At 36.2% G+C, this 21,656-nt stretch overlaps 1 protein-coding gene across 6 annotated transcripts; it reads left to right on the forward strand.

Moving 5' to 3' along the window:
• Positions 1-167: 167 nt before the first annotated feature.
• dennd2da (DENN/MADD domain containing 2Da) lies at positions 168-21,438 on the forward strand. 6 transcript variants are annotated; one of them, XM_079637155.1, is made up of 16 exons: positions 168-504; positions 10,148-10,201; positions 10,356-10,418; positions 10,566-10,640; positions 12,470-12,565; positions 13,363-13,532; positions 15,024-15,136; positions 15,228-15,297; positions 15,594-15,671; positions 16,455-16,595; positions 18,611-18,759; positions 18,855-19,026; positions 19,121-19,171; positions 19,278-19,359; positions 20,129-20,377; positions 21,264-21,438. In XM_079637155.1, the coding sequence occupies exons 2-16, from the start codon at positions 10,156-10,158 to the stop codon at positions 21,326-21,328; spliced, it is 1,620 nt and encodes a 539-aa protein (XP_079493281.1). In that variant the 5' UTR covers positions 168-504; positions 10,148-10,155; the 3' UTR covers positions 21,329-21,438. The 6 variants fall into 6 exon arrangements, 3 of the variants coding, with proteins under 3 accessions (XP_079493281.1, XP_079493280.1, XP_079493282.1); XR_013800421.1 differs by having other exon boundaries at positions 195-504; positions 19,602-20,377; XR_013800422.1 differs by lacking the exon at positions 168-504 and adding an exon at positions 1,426-1,447 and having other exon boundaries at positions 19,602-20,377.
• Positions 21,439-21,656: the final 218 nt, after the last annotated feature.

The following is a 21,656-nucleotide window of genomic DNA, read 5'->3' on the forward strand; positions in this document are numbered from 1 at the left end:
GTGATGGCAATATTTGTTTATACTCTCAGACTCAGTGAACAAACTTTATGTGGTAACTTTATTTCTGTAAATGATACACCTGTAGTAGAAAGGCCTGATAAGCATCAGTGTTTAAAACAAGGAAATCCCCTCGTTGCTGTTAGTCAGTCCGCTTCGGTTCTTCTGTTGGAAGAACACTTCCTCTAAATGAAAGCAGAAGCGGCAAAGTGATTCAAGACTCGTACACCAAAGCAAACACGCATGCAATGCAGTTGTATAGTAACTGAGAGAGGACAAAGGCTGGTATTGAGACGACTCCAGGTGGGTCGAGAAAAAGTAAATAGAAGAAAAAAATAGAAATAGAAGAAACTGGTTCAGCAGGTAGAACTGCATGAAACGTATTTTTCTGTGGACCTGTTTGCTAACACACTGAGGTGATGTGGTAAATATTGAATCAAATCAAACCGAGGATTTTCAACCTTCTCAAGCTACAAATCGTCGGAGGCACAGGAGCGAGTTTGCAAGGTAAGTCACCTTGAGCACATTGTGTTTCTGTCCTACAAGCCACATGAGCGCGATATCCTTTGATGATGCTTGCTTCTATTTCGTAGAAACACCTGTTAGCCGTCAGTTCACAGCATGAAAGCAATTGTAAGTTAGGAAGATGTCTTTGAAATGAATAAACAGGAAACATTAAGGAAATGCATAGCTAACCTCTATTGAAATACCAAAAAAATGTAGAGGCAGTAAGTGTTCATATATATACAGTAGTCAACATTTAAAGTGGATCAAAAAAGTTCATCAAAAGACCTAAGACAAGAACGGGTATTGTTCAAAATTCATGTATGACTTTGATGAAAGGTTTTGATCCACTTCAAATGTTGACGTGTGTGTGTGCTCTTAAAACTCTGAACAAGTTTTTATCTGCACAAAAAGGCAATTTATGAAAATGTCACATGCAAAATTAAATATTTGCCTATGTTGCATTTCTGGAGAAACAGTCTTGAGTTTCCTGACTTACAGGAAGAACTAGTAAAGTCAAACAAACAAAGTGACTGATGCAACGGATTTATTAAAACATTACAATAGCCTATATATATGCATATAAAAAGCTTTAAAACTGAGTTTTACTTGTACCATAAGCTTTTTTGAATTTCCAATGGTGAGAACAGCTCAAATTCAACAACTTCCTCTTAAAGGGATAGTTCATCCAAAAATGACATTTCTGTAATTATTTATTCACCCACCCTCAAGTTGTTCTAAATCTGTATGATTTTTTTCTTGTGCTGAACACAATAGAAGATATTTTGAAGAATGTGGGTAACCAGACAGTCTCTGGTCCCCATTGATATCTATAGTATTTTACCATTCCCCCCCCCCCATACTATTAGGGGACCGACTGTTTGATTACCCACATTCTTCATAATATCTTTCTGTATGTTCAACAGAAAAAAGAACTTCATGCAGGGTGAGTAATGACAGATTTTTATTTTTGGGTGAACTGTCCCTTTAAGATTTTAGCATTGATGTACTGGAAGCTCTGGAACATTTTTCAACAATATTCTTGTTATCATATCCATATACGAAGGGTTGTTACTTTACAGTACTCAAAACTATGGAAAAGAAGAAAAAAAAATACAGTGACTTTATAGTACTTATATTGCCCTCTAGAGGTTGGGGCAACATTTGTTTTTAATGTTTAGGGAATTGGTCTTAAAAATGATAGTCAGTCCCTCTTCTAGACCTAAAAGGCAATAGAGGTTATTGTAAAAGAATCAACTGCCCTGGTCATTTTATGACTGGGGTGTAATGTAAGAATTATGTCCTGTTACAAGCAGGATCTTTACACACAGCGCCAACTTGTACCTGCTTTGTCATTGGCGTGCTGAACAACAGCAGCCCTCCTGTACAGAAAGGAGAAAGTATCATAAAATAATAGCCTGCTTTAAGGTAGGGGTGTGTACCGCACACGTGTCGATGCTTGTCTATACCGTTGCACTCCAGTCAATCTAAAGCACTTCTCAAATTCCAATTCAGTTTGTGTCATGGTTTCTAGTTCTGTGCTGAGTATGTGCATTTACATGGACTTTAAAAGCACGATATCAGTCGGACTAAAGCAATTATTTAGTCGGACCTAAATCGTACCTGTCTAGCCGACTAGTCTGTTTTGTAAACAGGCCTAGTAGACGGTGGGCCGAGGGGAGATTTCGTGTTTTCGGACGATCTGTGGTGATGGATAACCCAGTTTTTTATAAGTAACCGCTACGCTTTTCAACAAAGCAAATAAAAATTGTTGCCACTCACATACTTTGCACATAACTATAATATCGGTAACTTTCTCCAAATTATTTTCCCGGCGAATAGAGCAAGCAGCTACGTGTGGGGTCCGACCTTCATGACGTATTTGTTGCCTTCATCCAATAGCGTGCGTGGAAAACTGTCGGTGTTGATGACGCGGTTGTCAACAAACTAGCGCGTTTCGCGCCCAGGAAAAATTTAACTTGTTAACTATACTTATGCTACATATCCAGTTTGACACAAAATGTGAATGTAGGGGGAACGTTGTCTATTCTTACCGTTTTTATTTTATGTAACCATCTTTTGTCATAAAATCGTCCCCTTGGAATTATAAGGTTCTGTCTGACATTTTTGTAAAAATTAAGTTATTCACATATTCTTATTCTGTGACCACTTCTTTACATTATGTGATGTTTTTTTAAGTTGTGTACATTTTGAACTTTTTATTTAGAAAAAAAAAAGGTTCTTTCTACACAGTCGAATGGAATGCAAAAACTTTAAAGCTCAAAATCGCAAAACCAATCAGAATGCAGATAGAACCTTATAATTCCAAGGTGGCAATATGTCCTGTCAGTTCTTTGTAATCTTTAATAAATACACCGTTCTGATTTCACACATTTGATATATGGTATTGCTTGGAAAACACGTCATAAAAATGAGCCAGACAATTCTCCCTTTTCCCGCTTTTTCATGTTTATTGGAAAGAAATGTCAAAACATGAAGTGCTGCATGCATGTATTTGAGGATAATAGACCCACCATTCCCTTCACAGACATAAGTTGGGAGAAATTCATTAAATCGGCAAAGAGGCAGTACAGGCATACAAATTGCAAAGCCAGGAACCTACAAACCAGTTAGTCAAACCAGCTAACACTGGCTACCACAGGCCAGGGAGTGCTACAGCCATTTCACAAATATCACGAAGATAAAACACGCACAAAAGAGAAGAGAGGCAGTTTTAGTTGAAGAAACTGCAAAGAAAGGTTGGTATTATATTGTATAGACACACAGTGCAGTATAGACAGTAGTATGGTTTACAGTAATATAAATATGCAATGTTTTAGCAGTAGCCTTATAAGATATACATTTAAGATTTGTATACACAGAAATGTGACACATACCCGGTGTGCGTGTGTGTGTGTATGTATGTGTGTGTGTGTGTGTGTATATATATATATATATATATATATATATATATATATATATATATATATATATATATATATATATATATATATATATATATATATATATATATATACACACACACACACACACGTGCAGTGTAGTAAAAGTATAAGAGTAACACAAATAATATAGATATATACAGTGATCCAGACATTCCTCCTCCTGTAAATCATGGCTGGAAGATGGTAGGAGATTTCTACGGAGTGGACTGGATGACACTTCCGCCAGCTCCAGAGGCCATACTGGAACTTGTGCACTGCTCGTGTAAAAAAACAAAACAAATTGTGTTAAGGGTAGATGCACATGTAAACTGCATGAGCTGCCATGTACAAACCTCTGTCAGTGTGTAAATTTTGACAATAAGTCACTTGAAGATGACTAGGGCACATGTGTGCATGCATGTATGTGGAGAGTGGTGTGTGCGTGTTTGTGTGTTGGCTACTCCTGCAGAAGTACATCTGCATGACTCTGCTCTGTTTGATAGCCCATTTTCTTTAACAGTTATACTTAATCTTATTTCTATTGCACGCAGCTCTAACTTGAGCTCTTAGCTCTCCGGTTAGAATATTGACTGTCTTTACACCAAATCAAATATGTAATTGCATGATGCTAGCTACTGTTACTAGCAGTGTTGGGGGAAATGCATTACAAGTAACTTGAGTTACGTAATCAGATTACTTTTTCAAGTAACAAGTAAAGTAACGCATTACTTTTAAAATTTACGACAAAATATCTGAGTTACTTTTTCAAATAAGTAACGCAAGATACTTTGTTTTCCCATTTATTGACTGACAGCTCTCCTGTCCTCATGTTGAGACAAATCAAAGTGCAGAGGCGTGTGTGTGTGTGTGTGTGAACATGATGTTTATTGTAGTTCTAGACTAAATATGAGCATTTACTCATCTTGCACAAAAAATTATTCAATATTCCTCAAATAAAATCAGTGAAATGCAGAATCAGAATACTATGCAAACCTCCAATAACTAAATATTTTAAATAAAATATAAATTATGCATTTCATCTCAATTTATTGAAAAAGTAACGCAAAAGTAACGTAACGCATTACTTTTCTAAAAAAGTAACTAAGAAATGCAATTAATTACTTTTTAAGGGAGTAACGCAATATTGTAATGCATTACTTTTAAAAGTAACTTTCCCCAACACTGGTTACTAGTTAGCCAGTTAAAAATAAAGTGGGCTAACCATGTTCCGTACACTTTCCGCCTTTCACTGCACGCCAGCGACCACTCCTCCGTTGCTGAAAGTTAATTTAATGTTTAAACTGGGGCGGCAGTGGTTCATGTAGGTTGTCTACAAACCGAAAGATTGGTGGTTCAATCCCCGGTTCCACCTGACCAAGTGTCGAGGTGTCCATGAGCAAGACACCTAACCCCAGCTGCTCCCAACGAGCTGGATGGCGCCTTGCATGGCTGACACCGCCGTCGGTGTATGAATGAGTGAGTGAATGGGTGAATGTGAGGCAATGTGAAGCGCTTTGGTGGCCATTGGGTCTGTGAAAGCGCTATATAAATGCAGTCCATTTACCATTAAAGTTAATAATAACATAAGCTACTTTTTATGAAAAGTTGGCAACGAAATAACACTGTCAATTGAGTTAATGTTTAGTTTGTTAGATAGTTAAAATATTCAATTAATGTAACAAGTTACGTTAACATTAATTTAATTGACCCTTTAAGAATATAAACACCATCACTGCACGCAGGATGATATAGGCAAACAGCGCCTGTGCTGACAGTCACCTGAGAGTGGCGACAAACATGCAGTCATCGCCCGCGCAATCGTTTAAATTCCCCATTTCAAAGCATTGAATAAACAAAAAGGTAATATATTTAACAATTTGTGATAACATTATATTCATTTAATAAAGACTGTAATACTAAGAAAAGCATAAATGTTATTTATTCAGCGATCGGCGGTAAAAGTTCATCTGTACGGAACATCGTTGTTGTACGGAACATGGTTAGTCTACGTTACCCTACTTAAAACGACACTAACGAGACGCTTACATACGTTTGAACAAAACAGTGTACACAACAAACATTTTATATAGATATTATATTCTAATTAAATGTACTTACAATCACACAGAATGTCCTTGGCGATGGTCAATGTGCTGCCGCCGCAGTTCGTGTCTGACAGCTGAATCCGTGTAACAGCTGTTCTAAATAAACTACACGTGATTGGTTAATAAAAATCATATGTCAGTATCTTGCCGCGCTATTGGTTTGACTGATATAGTAGGCAACCGCGTTTGCCTGCATATTTACGGGGACATTTTATCATTTCGGGGGAAAATGTGCAATAAATGGGAGTGGCAACACTTTTCATAACGTTGAGAATAAAACAACCGTCCCAACTTTAAAAATTCAGGTTCTCCCTCCATGGGGATCATCCATTTCGAAAAGTAAAGCAGATACGGACCCTCGGCCCACCGTCTATAGAAATTGCACTGGTATTCTAACTCTGTGGTGTTCTGCGCATGTTCAGAAAGCAGGATTAAGAGGATTTTAGGATTATCTTCACCCAATTTTTTCTGCAAGCTTTTTTCCGATATAAATAAAACAAAATAAAACGTTTTAATTTTAATAATTAAACAAGAAACTGTGAAGGAAAATAAACGTTAACGTACATTTGTTTGGAGCTACAGTACAAGTGACTACAATACCAAACCGGACCACATGGAGATGCTACCAGATACCATCCTTGACCAGACTGCAAATAGATAGTAGCCTATACGGATCCGTTCAGAATTATTAAACACACCAAAACACAAATGAAAAACATTATGAATGTGTCGAAAAACTGTCATCAGTGAAACAGTTTCTCTGTCAGAGTTGAGTGTTCGTGGATTGTTTGGTACATAAACACCACTTACCCTCCAATAGTCTATACGCTTCTTCAGTGAATATCCATTATAAAACATTCACCAGATATGCGACCATACTGAAATGTGCTCGTATAAGTAGCTATCACCACGCAGGAAGGGTACATATTAACGTTACACGATTTGTTACACATTAATAATAACGGACTCACGTGTGCCTAAACGTCTCCTGTATGTCACTTTAATCATTATTTACCTTGATTACAATTGTCATCCATCAAAACATTACAAGTGACACTGATTTGCTTTATCCAATAACCCTTACACAAGTCTTATTTTTGTCATATCGAGAACATGTTAGTCTGTGGGCGATTTCTCTATCCAAGACTGGCTGAAATCATTGAGGAATGCAGACAGGCAGAAATAACATGGGGAAATCATATTCTGCACTGATGAATTTCATAAATGAATCATACCATGATAGAAATATCAATGTATAGCCTATCATTTATAATAATAATTATTATTATGATTTTGTGTGTGTAAAAAAAATGGTTTATGCGCCCTAGCGCCCTCTATTGACCAGCCGTCACACATTTTCCATAATTCCCAGGCTATCATAAAATACAAATGATCACAAATCCAACTGTCCAAAACATAACCATAAATCAGTCTATATGACGTGTGCCCTGTTTTACTTCTAATCCCACACGAATACTTAAGCAGTAATTGCCTTCGATGAACAATCACTTTAACTTCTAAAAGTTCAAACTACTCCTGAAAAGCATTGCCACCTGCAAGGTGCTTCTAATGAATGTTATTCCAGTAAGTGTTTTTTAGGGTCAGAGAGAGTGTGTTTTTTAGGTGTATGAGACATGCAGGAACATCTGTTTGCCAAGTCTTCTTTAAACGAGAATTGCATTCCTCAGAGCTACAGTATTCTTGAGTAAACATTACCTTCACAAGATGATATGAATGTTGGGTCAGCTTGATCTGAGGTCAGATCTTATTATTATTGCGGTGCAATGAGATTTTTATGTTGATAAAGAAAAAAACAACTGTTTTTTGATAAATGTTGACCAGCTAACAAAAATATCTTCTTGAATGTTTTGCTATTCATTTATGAAAACGTTATAACGTTCATATATGAATGTTCTCTGAAACCATCTGTAACAAGTAACATTTAAAAAACGTTAGACGAACGTCCAACTAAAATGTTTCAGAAAAACGTTTCCATGAACATATGAGTAGCGTTTTTGTGCTAACGTTTTGAGAAAGTTATTAAAGACCAGATAACTGTGAACAAACTTTAACGTAACTGGAAGAATGTTTGTTCATAACTTTGAGAGATCCTTGCCAAAGTTCTGAGAACGTTCCCTGTTAGCTGGGGGAGAGCTCTGGGATAAAAACAGCTGTGTAGTGTGAAAAGTTCAGATGTCATCTATACTGTCCCACCACATTCTTTACGTGATGAATGGCCTTTCATTTTGAATAATGAGAGAGTGGATGAGTGAATGATTGATTGATGTTTGAAGGAGTAATCAAGGAAGAGAATAGGACCCCTTTCCCAGCAATCAGCACAACCCCTGTCTATTCAGTTCTGAGCCATAAAGCACAGAAAACCAGGATTCTATGACTTCTTGTCCATCATTATTAGGCCAAAAGAGATTTGACAAAGTGCTATTATAATAGGAGATCTTGGACAAAAAGATGAATAGAGGAACATTTCTGAACTACACTGGCACCCAACAACAGCGATGCCACTGTCTGAATCTGAAATAAGATCAATCTAAAGTCCAAATCTTCATTAAGTTTGAACAACCGCAACATATAAAAGTCATGAAGTGCATCCTCAAAATATTCCCACATAACTGCTGAGACGGAGTCATTGGGGCAACAGGAAGACCTACTGCTGACCTGAGGTCATCCTGTGGGGAATACAGTAAGCTATAAAAAGACCCGGAGTATACTAACGACCACGTCTTACACGAAAACATGGCAATAAATGTATGGGAGAGGATGGGGATTCTTTTTGGGAATAAACACGAGATTTACCAGGACAGAACTTTATACAAAGCGAATTAACTATTTATGAATAAGTCAATAAAATTATCAACATTCAAATTATTGAAGTGACAATGTTTCAGGCAGTTTTGTGACTGTATATTTTTATTAACAATATTAATAATATTTATGATAATGATCAATTATACACCACTGTTCAAAAGTTTAGATTAATTTGAACAAAAATATATAATTTCTATAATTTCTCCAGTTTTCAGTGTCACATGATCCTTCAGAAATCATTCTATGCTGATATGGTGAAATGTGATATATTTTCTTTTTTCAGAATTCTTTAATGAAAGTTCAAATAAACAGCATTAGTTTGAAAAATAAGTATTTTATTACATTACTTTGTTTTTACTGTCCCTTTTGATCAATTGACAGGGAGCTGCATGTTGTAACATCCTACAAGGTAAAGGTAAAAAAAAAAAGGATGACATCTAGTCGAGAAGACTAGAAATAACATTCACGTTAATCAGATATTGGTTGTGTCTGAAATTGCCCTACCCTCATATCAAAATAATTTTTATTATCAATATCATTATCATATTTATTTCTAGAACACAGTTCAGTAGTGGGATTGAATAAGTGCACTCAACGTCCACAATGGTTTTGGACACCCAAATGGCTGTTCCCTCAAATAGAGCCCAAATAGTCTCCATGAAAAGTTTTTTGGCCTTTAGAATATGTCGGCCTTACTGTTATCTATAGCTAGTGTGCTCCAAAACAATGACAACATTTTGTCAATGTTGAAAATGAAAATCGTGTTGAAACCAACATCAGTCGGGTTCTGACGTCCACCCGACTTTAGTTTCCGACCAAAATGCAACCCATGTCCCCTGCAACCAAAATCATCCCCTGACTGACGCTACTACTTTCAACTCAAGGACCTTGACAGAAATGTAGTGGAGTAAAAAGTACGATATTTGTCTTTCAAATGTAGTGAAGTTAAAGTAAAAAGTTTCCAGAAAAAATAATACTCAAGTAAAGTCGGCTACAGATCTCAAAAAGTGTAGGCTACTTAAAGACAGTACTCAAGTAAATGTACTTTGTTACTGTCCACCTCTGGTTGAATGCATATAAGTAAAAAAGTAATTATGAGTATTTCAGTAAACTTATTCATTGCCTGATTAAATGTACAATTATTTTCACTGACAATTAACAATTTAATAGGGTTTTATTGATGTATTTCCCCCAATGTAGGTTTTTACTGATTTTTTCTGATACATTACATTGGTGTACAAACAATTAATATAAAACTACTCTTATTCAGATTGTTTTAACAAGTGCAAGTGGCTCATAGCATGCATAGAAAGCCACCACCCACCACAAGTCTGATACTTCCTGTGGTCTAAGTGTGAAAGTGTTGCAGTATAAGCAAAAGCAGTTCAAACTTACATGTCATTTCATTTTGTTAAGCTTTCTCCTCTACAACTGGTGCGTTCATGATGTATTTGTGTTGAGCTTTTCATAAAATAGGAATATGGAATATATTGATGGAGCAGGTATGAAGTTAATCATGTGATCTCTGCACACCTGCATTAAAGGGTGTGTTTTGACTTCTTACTGACGAAGAGTTGTCAAGTTAATATTTACTGAAGGACGCAAAGGACTGTGACCTTAGTCCTTGGGAAAATACAATGGAAGTTTCTCACATTTAAGGAACAATGACATTAACATAAGGCAGAGATAATAAATAACTGAGAATAATATTGCGCTGTAGTGAGGAAGGAACTTGATGCGACTAAGTGTGTACATGTTTTATTTTTGTAGGCGTCACAATGACATCTTCCAGGAAATGGATGTTCTCCTCTGTGCGTTCTAAGAGTAAGCATGAATTTAAATCAATTTAAATAAATCATATTCTTCATTTTTTTTATTAACATGTATGATATGAGCAGTATAAGGTGCTCCAAATATTCTCGCATTGCAAGGTCAAGAAAAGATTTCTGATCTTTTCATTTGTTCCTTTGACTACTAGATGAAGGGGAAAATCCTTTCAGGAGGAGATTGTTTTCTTCTTTCAGAAGTGATCGACGTGACCGTGAGTCGCTCAGTTTACACACCTTTCTTTACCTAGCCAAATGGTTTTTGCTTTGTAAACAGACTGCCACTAAAAGAGAAGCGTACAGATGAATTAGCACACTTTTAGACACTAGCACACAGTTCAGCTGTCTGTCTTGGCCTACAGAAAGGTCTGAAGAAGAAGGTGTCGAAATAGATAAGAGACGAAGTTTCTCAGATGGAGGACTTGAGACCAACAAAGGTAAGACTTTCACCTTTTGAAGTTGTTTGACTTTCATGCCAATGCATTTGTTTCATCTTGACAGTTTGGAGTAGAAAAGGGATCTGTCTGCTTTTGAAATGGGCAATAAATCTGTTTTCAGAACTGATGTTCATTAAGGCTCTTAATAAGCACTTGTGGTCAATATATATATAGGCTAGTACATACAATTAGTCTACAACTCCTAAGTAGATATTGAGGGGATGGAAAAACATGGATGTTCTAAGTTCACTCTAAGAATGTTCTTGTGGATTACTATACCAAAGTATCAATCTAAATGAAGCCATCAGATAAGACAACCTAGTAGCCTATTATTAACTTAGTTCACCTTTATTTAACCAGGTAAAAGACTCACTGAAAGGAAAATCTGTTTTACAAGAGACACATGGGCAAGAAGGCAGCAATGTCATTTAAATGATGACCGCTGTCATTATGTCACACCAATGTCGCCCAAAAGTACCTGCAGTTAAATGTTAAAATAATCCTTGACATAAAATATATTGATATAAAATATATTTTTCATAAGGACAAAGAAAATAATGCTGAATGTAGGCTATAGTCAGTAGCTATATGTTTATAAGCCACAGTTTCATGGGCAACGTCTGAGAAAAAACACTGCACATGTATACACTTTAAAGAACTGTATAATGAACCTATTAAGAGCAGAGAAAAGAAGCAACTCCCACTAAAGTTCAGTCCATTGACTTCAGTTCACTGAATCGGTTCGTTCGAACAGTTCAGTTCAATAAATCAGTTAAAATGATTCACACTTTAGTTTGATTGTTCTGTATACATCCCCGCGCGGTATTCTTCCCCCTTTCCCTTAATTTTTGTTTAAATTAAGCTAATTATCACTATGTTTTCGATTACGTAAAATTAGGCTTGTTTGTGGTTCTTTCTACAGTCGAGTGATTCACGAACGCTTTGCGAATAGGTTCGAATGAACATCCGTTTTTTAAAAAGACAATTGATTCACAATTCACGAATCAGCAGCAAGGATACATGCAGGCTGCGTGCCTCTCACTCACTCAGTAGTAGCTGACGTTACCGTGTTCTTGCACCGTCCGTGGGAAAGACTGCCGTGAGACCACGACATAAATATTTACGTAAACAGATTCGAAAATGAACGGAATTAATGTCAAAAGAAGAGGAACGAAGGCAAACTTGCGTAAACACCGGAGTAAGTTCCTCACAATATGCTTTAGTGATTCTGTATAATGAAAATGGTGAGAATTGTTTAAATTATGTTCTTTTAATCCACTTAATGGACCGAAAAAAGGTTGCCACCTTTTTCTATAGCCTATTTTATCCTATTTTTCTCTTGCTTTAATATTTTTCTCTTGATTTCTATCTATCTATCTATCTATCTATCTATCTATCTATCTATCTATCTATCTATCTATCTATCTATCTATCTATCTATCTATCTATGGATGTACAATGTTGTGTTAGTTCGCAAAACGTGATAGTTTTGTCAGTTAGGTTTAATGGTTGAATAGTTGAATAGTTGCTGTCACAATATTGTATCAGGGACATTGATGTTTTGCATGTGTTAACAGGTTTAGCAAGACTATTTCAATTTTTTTTGTGATATCTGGTGAAGAACTTCTAAAAAGAGTAATGTGGGAAAGAATAAATTACATTTGTTGAAATTACAATTTACCCTGGAGCTGTGAAAACTAACATCTTTGGCTAAAAAAGTGAATAAGCAAATGTGGTTATGCATTTCTGGGAACTTATCTGAACTTTCCTGAACAATTTTGTGTGTTTGCAATTGATTAATTGTTGTGTTTTGTACTGTCGTTTCTCAGGTGTCTTTCTTCCAGGTGAAGATCAACAAGACATGGGAGCCATGAAGAGGTTCAGTACCTTATTTACGTCTTTCCGTGGGAAAGCCAACAAAGACAGTGAGGAAATGTTATTTAAGTATTGCTTTATAATCTTTACAAACACATATCTTTATAAATTCTGTTGAATCTTACACTATGTAGGCCTATGTTTTAAGTGCCAAAAAGCAGTTTTAATTAATGCACAACAAACGTTGTTATCTTTAGCTGTGGACATTTGCTTTATATTGCATATAAAAGTAGTTAACCTTGTCAAAACATTTCACCATGACTCATTCTCCGGTCTCGTATAGTGTAAGTAGGGCCAAAATGCCTAAGAATTAAGGTCTTTCGAACTGGTTTTGACTTGATTTGCTTGCAATGTGTTGTTCATTTGAAATTCATTTATGAAGTCACAAGGAAGTTCACAAAGTCAGTCAGAGCACACAATTTGCATCTGTTCCTTAGTGCACTTCTTGTCTTTTCAATTACGAGCTGCAGTTATTGTTCTGTTGTGTATAGAAAGGCACATTGGGGGTTTCTATGGTGAGGCAAGTCAAGCTGCAACAAGACTTTCTGACTTAGTGGACTCCTAAGGTATTCCTGTCAGCTTTGTTTGCTCTCTGTTGGGGGAGGCTGCCAAAAAGCAGGCTCAAAAGGAAATGTTGAGGAAATTCACAGAAGAGCTCCTTCTTTCTCATCTCTTAATTTGTTTGGCTCAGCGTTTCAAGTGCTGTTTCTGAAGAGCCGCATTTTTGAGATCGTTCAGAAATCGGACACTTATAAACAGTTGGTTTTTGTAGTATTTTCTCTGCGTTGACATGAAAACAGCCTCAGTAAATACATCACCTGAAGCTGACGTACGTTTGTTTTCGCAGGAACTAGTAAGGAACCAGATCTACCTGCAGAGCTCTCTCCCGTGGAAGAAAAGGCAAAGGAGCAGCGCTACGCTAGCGGGCAATTCTTCTTTGAATATCTGGTGGTGGTTAAGCCTAAGAAGACCATAGATGGGATATATGAGCCACAGATCATCTATCAGTTCCCTAAGGTGACACAGACAAACCGAGTGCTCTGCATGCAGACACATGTATATAATGCCTGAAAGAACAATTTACACTTCAGCTGTGTAAACTAACCCCTCAGGCTAAAAACGTGAATAAAGCAACCGTGATTAGTTATCAGTGCATTTCTGAGCTTTCTTACTCTTCAGTACTTTCACAGCATTGTAGTAGCAACTATTTCCATTCAATAACAATTCGATACATTTATTGTTTTATGTAAGATTTAAATCAAAAGTGACATACAAATGAGGAATGTTACAACAGATCACGATCCACATTCCCAGCTAACAGGGAATGTTCCCAGAACTTTGGTTAACGTTCTGGCAGGGTTTTCGCAAAGTTATGATCAAACATTCTTCCAGTAACATTAATAGAACGTTCCTTCAAAGTTATGTGGTCATTAATAATGTTCTCAAAACGTTAGCACATAAAATTATTTATACATTGGTCATGGGGCATTTTTGTTTCAAACGTTTCAGTTGGACTGTTGTCTAATGTTTTTTAAATGTTTCTGAATGTTCAGAACATTCAAATATAACATGTTTGCAAAATGATAAAATGTAATATTTTCTTAACGTTCGCATAACAAAAACAATAACGGGACATTTTAAATGTTTTCAGAAATAATATTTCATAACCTAATGGGAATGTTAGCAAACTATTCTTAGAACATATACTGTACGTGTTAGCTGGGTTATTAGGGTCTGTTCACGTGTGTTTTTTCATACCACCGCGCTGCTTTTCCATTGATTTTGTTCCGGCTTGGTTCCATCCGGACATAATTGCGGCATTTTACAGATTCTACAGGTTAAAATGAGCAGTGCGTCAAATCAACAGTGCGGTACACACCACAAGCGCTCAGGGTCGTTTATTGTAATGACATACTTCATTCAAGACCTTTCCGTTCTGTGCGCGTTGCTTCTGTCTCCTCCTAAAATTATTTTATTATTATTTATTATATATATATAATTGTATTATTTAATATGGGTCTAGTTCTTATGAAGGTAAAAAATATATAGGGAAAAATGAATGTGTAAAACCCAGCACAATATAAGCAGGTACAATTTTATTATGGGACTTTTAATAAAAAAAAAGACCATGTATCTATTTTTATTATATATATGTATATATATATACACACACACACTTCATTATTTAATATAGGGCTAGCTCTTTAAAAAAAATTTTTTTTATATATATATATATTATAGTGAAAAATTATAGTGTAGTAGACACTGCCATTAGACAATACAATAAATAATATATATATATATATATATATATATTCAGATTTAATGACAACTTCAGGGCAGAAATGTGTGAAAATAATGTTTAAATAGCTCATTCATTGTCGTTCTGATATTAATCAGATCTATATGAAGTAATGAAAGAGATGATCATGTAGACATGGGAAATCCTTGCATTTTCTGTCCCTGATGCATATTAATTTAGTGTTTTTCACTTTGTAATGAGCACAGAAGGATGGAATGGTGCGATGCCAGAGGGAGGCGGAGGAGAAGACGTTAAAGGCGCTCACACTCTTTTGCTTTCCAGAAGGTGTAAACTGGGCGCCCCTAACAGAATATCCCAGGTACTGTGACCACTCACATTATTTCTCCCAGCATGCCCTGTGGAGGCAGAAACTGCATCTTTCATTTTCTCTCTTTTTCTCTATTTCCCAGTGAAACATTCTCTTTCGTGCTTACAGATGTTGATGGGTCGAGGAAGAATGGATACTGTAGGAGGCTGCTGGTAAATGTTGACTGGTCTTATTTATAATACTTTCTCTTATTCTTACTCATACTTCCAGTTAATGATTTGAACAAATCCCACCCTAACCCTGTTCATCCTGTGTAACCCTGTAAGTGTTAAACCGGCATGACAAGCCGCTAACAAACACCCACATCACTCTAGCAACATAGCAACTGGGAAATCACCATTTTCCTTTTTTTGTAATGCATGAGAAGACGTACAAATAAGGTCAAGAAATGTCATATGCAGTTTAAGTGTGTGCTCACTTTTCTTGTTGTTGGTCTTTTCTTGTTTAGCCTTATGGGAAGGGTGCTCGCCTGCCTGAGGCCTACTGTATCATCAGTAATGTAGCCTGCTTTGGACTCTTTTCCAAGGTAAAACAGCATCATTTACTGCACAGTCAATGTAAATGTCTTTGTACTTCATTGATTTGATCTGTATTTTAGAAATGTGCCATTTGTTGTTCTGACTACGTATTAATTCAGAGTCTGAAAATGGGTTGTCTAACGTGTTGAGCTGTCCATTGAGCTTAACGCTTCAGTTGACGGAGAATGTTTTGTTTGTTTAAAGTTGAACTTTGTGCAGGTACTTTTTTCGGGGTGAATGCTCTCTCTTGACTGGAAATGAGTTTGTTTGTTTGTTCAAGACAAACATCAAAGACAAGCTAATGTGATCTTAAAGAAATGGACATTCACAATTTGGGTGTTTGAGAAATATATGGTGTTATTTATATATTTTATCAAAATATATTGTGAAATATTATCACAATTGATAATAGTTTTCTATTTCAATATATTTTTTAAAATGTAATTAATTCCTGCGATGGCGAAGCTGAATTTTCAGCATCATTACTCCAGTCTTCAGTGTCACATGATCCTTCAGAAATCATTCTACTACGATTTTTGTGCTCAATAAATGTAAAAATATATTTTTTCTTATTATTATCAGTTGAAAGCCGCTGCGCTGCGTAATGTTTTTGTGTATTTTGTAACATTATACATTTCTTTACTGTCACTTTTAATTAGTTTAATGTATTTCAAAAAAAAAAGAAAAAAAATCTATGAACACTGATTTCTCTCAGTGAAAATAGATTTTTTGTCTTTTTCTTGAATCCTGCATTCCCTGGCATTGTCTAATCTGTCTGCTTATTTTTTTAGATTTTTGATGAGGTGGAGCAACGCAGAAAGATCTCCATGGCGATGATTTACCCATTTATGCAGAGCCTGAGGGAGGCGGCTTTTCCTGCCCCTGGACACACTGTTAATATCAAAAGCTTTATTCCAGAGAGAGGCACAGAGGTAAGAACTAGAGATAAAACTACAATTTGTCTGGCTACTTAGGAAAGTAGTCTTAAGTCTTAAGAAACCCTATATAGTCATGCCCATCCTGCATGTTTCCTATGGGATGTTCTTGCATAGAAAAATAGCTGGATAGAGAGGCATCCTTGCGTATATTCATCCCTGTTATTTTTTTATTCTAATAAAATACAAAAACTTTTTGGGGGGTTTTGGTTAAATGCTTGAAATACGGTCTGTGGTGAACACAAGCTCAAGATATTTTCACGGTTTATTCTATTATATAAAATACATCAGTAATACCCCCTTATGTTTTTTTAAAAAGCTTTTACGTGTCTTGAAAAAGGCAGTTGCTAGTTACAAGTGTCTAAATGGGACTACAGAGGCTGTCAGGGACATTAAACGTCATCAGCCGAACAGGAAAACTCATTCACTTTTACAGCCTTGTTGTTACGTGTTTATAATCGTGCTCTTGCAAACTGTTATAACTCGAACATTTTCAGGGAAAATGTTTTTAAACTAAGACTGAAAGAGTCGGCGGAAGCTGAGTGATGGCGTTGAAGTCACGTGACCGTGGTGTAGTTAGTTTATAGCCTACTTTTAACTTTTGACTTCTTCCGATTGTATTTATGCTTTAAAATTCATTTGTGAAGATTATCACAATGAATAAAATGTGCAAGAATCAGAAGCGTTGGTTAGTGACAGACCTTTTTTTCTTGCAGTATCCCAAAAGCCAATGGAAAAATCCTATTGTTTTTTTTGTTGAGGAAACCAGGGTGGTTAACTTCAGCGTTGGTCAACAAAAATATGTAATCACTGCAGCACTCTATTGTACATGAACACCATTTTTTGCCACACTTTTAGTAGTGAAATCGTTGACTGAACAATGACTCGCACAACCAATGTGTTTATTTGCAAGAAATTACATATCGAGGCGAAGTTGGGCAAACCAGCAGCTGCTACACTTTCCATTTCCACTGTATTTACAGCAGTTGAGTCAACAGCAAAGACTGAAAAACTGGTATTTGTCAATCATTTCCCACCCAAGTGGAAATTAAATGAGGGCGTAAAATTGTGCAAGAGAATAAAAGTTGGTTTTCCATGTTTTTCCCAGTAATTATAAACCATTGAGAGCTAATTGAAGTACATTAAAAGAGGGGTAAAGTAATACATCTCTAATTCCAAGAGTAGAGAAGCAGGCAGAGACATGCTATCCACAAACACACACCTCCTCTGCTCTGTGAAAGCTGCAGGAAATTAAAGTAAGTGAAGTAATAGCTCAGGGGAAAGGGTTAAAGATGAGCCGTTTCATGCAGCAATGCTCTCATACCTTGTACAAACTTGACTTGGTTCTTCTTGAATTTCTCCTCCAGCATTTTCTACGGAACATTCCATTCAAGTGATCTATCTATCTATCTATCTATCTATCTATCTATCTATCTATCTATCTATCTATCTATCTATCTATCTATCTATCTATCTATCTATCTATCTATCTATCTATCTATCTAGGCAAGAAACTAACTTGAAAAAACTCAGGGTACTCATAATTTGTAAAGGTAGTTAGCTACATTTTTACATATCAGACATTAGACTATGGTTTATTTAAATTATCAAGGTTGTATTTAACACAACACAAAGACAGTTAGGCTTAAAACATCAAGCGTGAACAGTTTACACTATATACAACTACACTAACCCAATTTATATTACTGTATTGAAAACGGTGACAAAAACATATTTTCTGCCTCAAGTCAGATACGTCACAAAAAATACTTAATTTAGTAGCATCACTACTTTTAGTTATCCCTCAACACTGTTTTTATAATAAAAACAAAAACTTTAAAGTGTTGAAGCAAACACACCATTTGGAGGTGCAAGTTAAAGAAAAATACTTTATAAAGAAACACTCACTTAAGTTTATTTTTGAAAAGTATACTTTTAAGTAAGTGCTGCTACATTCTTTCTTTATAATGAAACATCTACCTTTAATGAAGTATACATGTCTCTCTCTCTAGATCATCAGTTTGACTCGTCCGACAGACTCCTGGCTGGAGCATGTAGATTTCAGCACATTGTTCAGATGCCTGTCCGATGAGGCGGTGCTCAAGGTCTTTGCTGCTGCTGTACTTGAGCGGAGGATCATCTTCATCGCCGAGGAGCTTGGGTACAAAAACAAACATACGTGCACACACACAAGTTTGAGGTATTGCTTTGATTTATATGGATAACATTGATCAAACCCGTACGATGTGTCTGCAGGACATTGTCTCAGGTCATCCATGCAGTTGCTGTTCTCCTGCATCCATTCATCTGGCAGCACACGCTCATTTCCATCGTTCCCGAGATCCTAATTGACGTCATCATGGCACCCACACCATATCTGCTGGGTGTCCAGAAACGCTTCACAGATCAGGTCTCTGACCAAACTGAGGTGAGTGACCAGACTCCTGACACTGGTAAAACATTACAAGCGATTTACATTTCAAACCCTGCAAGCTGACATCTGAATTCATCTACTCACCCAGCTGCTTGTTGTTGACCTATCAGAAGGCAGGACGGAGACATTTATCAAGTGTGTAAGTTCATGTGTGCATCATAGAGGACATCTTTTATTTTGTTGCCATGAAAAGTGACTGATGAATATAGTGTGGGTGACTGTGTTTGAAATGTTTCTCAAAACAGATGGGAGATGAGGACACAATATTACCTCACAAACTCAAAGATGAAATCAAGCAGGCCCTCAGTGCCAAAAATGAGAAATCAAGTAAGCAACTTTTCTGTATCCTACTTTATATTTCGTGGAGTTTGCTTGGGCACGCTTTTTATCTCTCATTGCTCATACGTCACCATGAAGTCAAGATTTACAACTCTTATTTTTATGGAATATTGCATTATTTATTATAAAATTATCTATCTGTGCACATCTTTATTATTATTATTCATTCATGTGGCTTCATAATCTTTAATCAAAATAACTTCCCCTCCCTCTTACTGGTGTGAGGACAGGTGAACCTGTCACTCACATGACATGACATCACAGCAATAGCAAACCACAACCTTTCAATGGTCCAATCAATTCCCCAATTCCCGATGGACAAAAATCAAGTCCCACCCTACATTTTTTTCTTGTTCGAGAAGCTGTTTTACTCTGATATACATCACAATAAGGAAGAAAAGACTTTACCAGCTAAGTATTTGGATGAACTCCTAATAAGACATTGACATTGACGCATACACACTATGTAGTCTAGCGGACCGTTCAAGTGCTCAATCATGTGATGGGAAGACTGGATCCTTTTACTAACTTGATTTTTGAATCTCATTCAGCCAAATAAACTGATCTTTATTCAAGTAATTTCGTTCACCAAAAGGATTAAACTTGTAGTTGCATATTCACACAGCCGGAAGACGTGCCAGAATGTTGCTATATGGTTATCACTATGTAAATCATTGCAATTTTTCCTCACACGGTTATTTAAAACTGATAGTCCTGATTTATAATATTTAAAACTTTGTGTCATTCATCACTTCAGGTCTTGAGGAGTTGAACCGAGTGGTCCCAGAAGCTTTCCTGCCTTTCTTTATCAAGACCGTCGGCCACTTCGCTAAATACATCACGCGGAATGGCAAAGACAAGCGGGGCGAGTTCCAGCGAACAAATTTCTGTAAAGCTATAGAATCCAAGGGCACGCGGCGGTTTGTAAAGAAGTTCGTACAGACGCAGATGTTTGACCTCTTCGTTCAGGAAATGGAACAGAGACCCGTCTCTCAGGACGGCACAGGTGAGACCCCTTTGGCTTACTGTTATTAGCAGTGATCAGTAAATTAGTAGTTTGACGTGCATGACATGTTATTGATAGTTCTTTTGTAATTATTATGACCTATTAATTAAGAGGCCACATGGAATATTTGTCACACTGCGTGTAGAGCAGCACGATTCTGGATAAATTGAACATCCATATTTCAAACAGAGATCATGATTCTCCCACGATTCTGAACAGACAACTAAACAAAATAACATGTCATTTACTAGAGGTCCTGACAAAATGCTAATTGCTGCAGTCTATTTGAATGTTTAATTAATCTGAATGAATTATTAATTAAAACGGGTTAAATGAATGATTCAATGACTCTCACGTAAAAACTTTTTGAACGAATCTCTTGAATGAATGATTCTGTGACAAATACATTTTTTAATAGTCATTTGTCGCCACCTACTGGTGAAACGATGTAATGGATACAATCATTATTTGAAGTGCAAAGTTACTTTCAAAAGGTGATTTGCTCTAAATTGATTGATTTCGTAGACATCAGTGTTTATATCCGAACTATAAACGTTTATCCCAGTACTTCTGTGATAATATGAATATTTGTAACACAGAAATAACGATACCAATACATGGGTCATACTTGTACATTCTCTGGATCAGCGGCAGTGCAAACACAGATTTGAATGTTCTGGTGTCATTTTTTCAAATGTTTAACAGACACAGTCGAATCGCTGCCATTTTAAGAATGAGATTGCGTGGGTGTTTGAATCGAGATCTTTTAATGATTAATCGTAAAAGCTGATTTTGCTTGAGAAGAGGATGGTTTCAATATAAAATGATCTTGAATGGTAATAAAATATTTAATAATAAAACTAAGTTATTTTTCCTTTTCTTCCAGGATATTTTGACAAAAAGATTGCTGAATACCAGAAAAAGATGAGAGAGAAAGCCAAGAAACACTAGTGGAAGCACTCACCAACGTACCAGCTTGTAAATCTTGTGTGAAATACATCAGTTTGTAGTCAAATAATTTTAAGGAATGTAGATAGAATTAAATGTCCGATTATTTTTTATTTATGTTCTCGTGTTCAGTTTGTCAGACCTTTACTGCTGTTTGTCATTTGTGTTAGGGTCTTGTGTCTTGTCGGGTCTCGGGGGGTAATTATTTTTGTGATAAGCTGCTGTATTTATGTATGTAAGGCTTGTTTTAGCTAGAAACATTTTGACCATAAGGTTCAATTTTACAGAAACTGAGCCAGTGAAAACACACTGAATTTAAAAACATAAATTT

Source organism: Phoxinus phoxinus, assembly GCF_949152265.1.
Source record: "Phoxinus phoxinus genome assembly, chromosome: 15".
Taxonomy (NCBI): domain Eukaryota; kingdom Metazoa; phylum Chordata; class Actinopteri; order Cypriniformes; family Leuciscidae; genus Phoxinus; species Phoxinus phoxinus.

Coding starts and splice junctions, on each gene's coding strand:
- dennd2da (XM_079637154.1), top strand. Junction 15,137..15,227: donor CCCCTAACAGAATATCCCAG/GTACTGTGACCA, acceptor TCTATTTCCCAG/TGAAACATTCTCTTTCGTGC. Junction 20,378..21,263: donor CGTCTCTCAGGACGGCACAG/GTGAGACCCCTT, acceptor CTTTTCTTCCAG/GATATTTTGACAAAAAGATT.